The sequence below is a fragment of the Austrofundulus limnaeus genome, unplaced genomic scaffold (assembly GCF_001266775.1).
Source record: "Austrofundulus limnaeus strain Quisiro unplaced genomic scaffold, Austrofundulus_limnaeus-1.0 Scaffold15, whole genome shotgun sequence".
Lineage (NCBI taxonomy): Eukaryota > Metazoa > Chordata > Actinopteri > Cyprinodontiformes > Rivulidae > Austrofundulus > Austrofundulus limnaeus.
The window spans coordinates 247,831-252,287 of NW_013952417.1; the positions used below are offsets into that span (position 1 = coordinate 247,831).

The 4,457-nt window shown below is 36.3% G+C and overlaps 1 protein-coding gene across 1 annotated transcript in view; it reads right to left on the bottom strand.

The window, feature by feature from the left end:
• ythdc2 (YTH domain containing 2) overlaps positions 1-4,457 on the bottom strand; it is a 47,640-nt gene that overhangs the window by 26,618 nt on the left and 16,565 nt on the right. Inside the window, exons 15-16 of the mRNA XM_014002769.1 lie at positions 3,204-3,382; positions 783-879 (exon numbers count right to left, since the gene is read on the bottom strand). Of these exons, the coding sequence (XP_013858223.1) occupies positions 783-879; positions 3,204-3,382 (276 nt within the window). The remainder of the gene's footprint in view (positions 1-782; positions 880-3,203; positions 3,383-4,457) is intronic.

Genomic DNA, 4,457 nt, shown 5'->3' on the forward strand with positions numbered 1-4,457 from the left:
CTCAAGAAACTTGCTGTTTCAGCAACATTTAACCAAACAACTGTACTTTTGAGGTTAAGTAAATGTTCATAATTAATATAAATAAATTACAAGTTAAAAGGGGCATGGAAATTTCTGTTATTTGTATCGAAGAAATATCGAACCGTGAGACTAAAGTATCGAACCGAACCGTAATTAGGGGTGCAACGATACAGGAAATTCACGGTTCGGTTCGATACTTTAGTCTCACGGTTCGATATTTTTTCAATATAAAAAAGAGAAATTTCCATGCTCTTTTTAACTTGTAATTTATTTATATTAATTATGAACATTTACTTAACCTCAAAAGTACAGTTGTTTGGTTAAATGTTGCTGAAACAGCAAGTTTCTTGAGTTGCGCTCAAAAATGCAGCCTAGGTGGAGTAGTTGAACACAGATCCACTGATCCTTTAACACAGAGCATCTTCAGAAGACAAGCTGATAGAGTAAATTTTTAAAATCTGTATTGTTCGATACAGCACTGTTCGATACGGTTCGGTTAGATCCGGGTACATGTATTATTGCACCCCTAATATATATGGCAGCTTTCAAGGCAGCAGCCATGTTCAGGACATGGCCTAAAAGATAAGCCCCCTCACACATTACTTGCCAGGGTATTCAGATATGTCATCTCTTTTCGTTCTGAAATAAAAGGGTGCCCTACAACTTTTGACTCACGCTGTATATTTCTGCCATTCACAAAACCCAAACTTCATCAAAAACCTTCATCATTCTATAGAAAGTTCCAGTTTTATAATAGTTACCTCTCATGTTGTGAGGAGAATCTCTTATCGTCATACAAGATGAGGTCCCTGAGGGACACAATTTCATCATATCCAGGAAGAAAAATCAGGACCGCACCTGAAGATCAGAGAATAAAAGCTCACACTTTGACAGGGATTTGATGTAGCTGCTGTGTAGATGTGTCTTATGCTAGCTGTAAAATCTCTTTTTTACTAAAAAAAACTTATGTATAGTTGAAAAGTAAATAATTTTACTACATATACCATGTTCACCACTAAAAAAATAATAAAAAAAACAAAGCAAGGAATATTGGTGAAGGGACTCTGTGTCTAAATTCAAGGGCTGCGTTCTTCGAAGGTGGGCTGGGTCTTTTGTCAACCACAAACACCAGGAGACAGAGGCTGTGAATTTGACTGTCTAACCTTCAGTTTTATTCCTGCCCTTACTGCGGCGTTTGTCCTGTCATCTACCAACAATGACAACATTAAACAGAACAAAAAATAGGTTAAGAATAAATAAATATATTATAAATTAAAATTATCTTAAAAACAGTGTTTGAACATTTAGAGACCTGATGTACGAGCTCGTTTGATATCTGACAAGAATAACATTGAAATCACGTCTATGTAAATGACAAAAGTCTAACTACTTTCTCTGGCTTCATCCGCCACTACAAGCAAAAAAAAAAAAAAATCTCCAGTTGAACCACAATGCATCTTGGGATAGGGTAAGCCAAGAGGGATCCACAGGACTTGTCTCTCAAATCAGGGAATAAGGAGAATGTATTTGTGGTCCGCAGTTGGAGGAGTATTGAATGTTGGACAGCCTTCAGCGTGGCGCAGTGATGTAAGTGGACAACAAATTTAGCCTTTGAAGGACGCAGCCCCTGAATCTGAATTTGGACACAACAAAAACCTGGTTGCAAATAAATGAGCTCCACCTGAACAGTTTTTGAATCTTGTTTACCACTAAAAATCAAACAGGTTATGAATTCAAAATTTACAATATAAAATTCACTGCAGGAAAAAATAGAAAGTTAGATCTGCTGGTATCCCACTTCTCAGCCTCCCTGGTGAAGTCTACATGAAGGTGCTGAGGAGGATCTTCTAGTCAGAAGGGACCTTCAGATTCAGAAGAAGTGGATGACAATTGTTTCTGGTTGTGGAATATACCTACACTGCCAAGTCAAAAAAAAAAAAAAGTCTCCACCTGGGTTTAACTAAGCTCTATGATGTGGGTTTGTTGCAGGTGGTCAGTTCTAGGTTCAGCAACAGTTTGGGCTCAAAGAATGAGGTCAGCTGACCTGAATATACTGAATGACCAGGTTATTCCATCAAAGGATTGTTTCCTCCCTGATAGCACAGCCATATTCCAAGATGACAATGCCAGGATTCATGGGGCTCTTAATGTGAAAGAGTGGTTCAGGGAGCATGAGACATCATTTTCACACATGGATTGGCTCCACAGGGTTTATGTTTCTTCATATTTAACATGAAATTCATTTCTAAAACTTTAATTTTACAAAAGGGTAACTTTCTTAATGTGAGATTCTATGATTTACAAATAATATTTTTTCTTGGTAAATACCTTATTAAATATCTTGCAAAAATAATTTCATGTTCTACTGAATCACAGCTATATGTTATATTAGTGAAAGTGAAATAACAGCCATTATTTTTTTTATTTTATTTCTGTAGCTATTTATTTGTTAAATTATTTTTCAGTCACTTTTTAGGTTAACAAAAAAAATCGTGATATTAATCGAGATCGGACGATATGAAAAAATTAATTGTGATCTTTTTTTTTTTTGCCATATCGCCCAGCCCTACTACCATCATCAATGCAAGATCTTGGTGAAAAATTAATGCAACACTGGATGGAAATAAATCTGGTGACATTGCAGAAACCTATCAAAACAATGCCACAGAGAATGTGTGTCGAAATTTTTTATTTTTTCACACACTCTAATATTTTGGTCCAACAAAATATTAGAGTGTGTGACCTTTTTTTTGGTGGTGACTTTTCTTTTAGCCAGGCAGTGTATTAGCTCAGATCACACAGACAGCAGGACTTCTTCATGCACTGAGTGGGTTGGCAAACAAGTGTGGCACAACAAGAGGAGAATTCAAATTACCAGGTCTACGCCTGTAATATTCAGCTAAAAAAAAGAGAGAGAGAAAGAGAGGATCACACATTTACTGTTCAGATCCAAAGCAACAAATGCTTGTAAGGCATGTTTATGTTTTCATCTGATTGCTGGGTGTAAAGTTGAAACACAGAATAAAAAAACAAAACTGTCCAACATCAGCTGTAACACAAAATAATATTTTATATTCATCTTGACCACCTTAGACGTTACCTTACTAACATGGATCTTGTGTAGCTGTTGTTTCATTCCTCTATCAGCAGGCAGTTTGCGTGTCTGTATTCCTGAGTCTCACCTTCACTGGTGGTGGAGCAGATGTTGTGGAGCAGAGTCATGATGAGCTCGAGGTCCACCCACTGATCATCGAAGCTGTGGTGGTACAGTTTGAGCAGCTCTTGCTCTTCAGGGCTCAGCTCTGCAGAGCCAGCCGGTGTCAGTGCCGACTCCTCCAGGCTGCTCCCTTCTCTTAAAGGTCTGAACAGGAACAAAACAAACGTTCAGTATTATTCAGCACCCAAAGCTAAACAACCTTCAACATCAAGCTGGCTGCACAGTTATGTGAATGAATCAAATCTACAATTTTAAAAAAAAATGCATTTTCTGTAAGGAAATGTTCCGAACTATTGGTTGTCATTAAGTCAAGTGTAACAAATCAAGACAATTTGTTGAGATGAAAATAAGGACTTGTATACAAAATATACTGCATGTTCTCACATATATTTCTTCTTTATTAAATGCTCTCTTAGTTTATAAATGCTTGGATGTAACCAGCTTGTTTATAATACATTTGTGATCTTGATTCATCTTGTTCATAATAAATCTGAAACTGTACCTTAAAGTACAATCAACCACTTTGCCTTTTATAATGTGTATATACTGTGTATAAATAATCTTGAATGAATAAAGTTGATAAATAAAACATGAGAAGTTCATCTACTGTATTTGGAATAAATTATAAAGATGGTGAAGCTGACTGTTATAAACATATCTCCTTGCAAATTTCTTCTACCACAAGTCTAAGATTTCAGAGTTCCCTCTGTGTGGACGGTCCTGAATGGATTTTCTACATGAAACCCAAAAACCTGGACAAGGTGACTGACCTCATCTTAAAAGGTAAAGCTGGCTGTTATGAACTTCGCTGTCTGGCCGACGCCGAGTAGAGAACGCCTAGCCTCTCTCTGGTTAAACCCACATTTATTTAAGATAAAAGTTAGGAAAAGCTAACACCTTACTTTCCTCCTTTTTCTTAAAATCTTCCTTGCCAACTAAGTTATTTGCCTCAAATGTCTGGTTTTAAACATCTAACTTGATGCTTGTGTCTATTTAAAGTGCCTGTGGTTGATAAGTTTAATTTAGTAATTTTGTCTGATTTGTAAAATAAACAATCACATTTATTTATGGATCAAATCAAAATTCACTGACAGAGTCACTTTTGTGTGTCCATTCATTTCGCACTGGAAGAATGTTTAACTGAAAAGAAAAGAGATCCTTGCTAAAATATATTCCTTAAAACCTCGTTATAAGAGGGTAAGACTGAACTCTTTCAAAT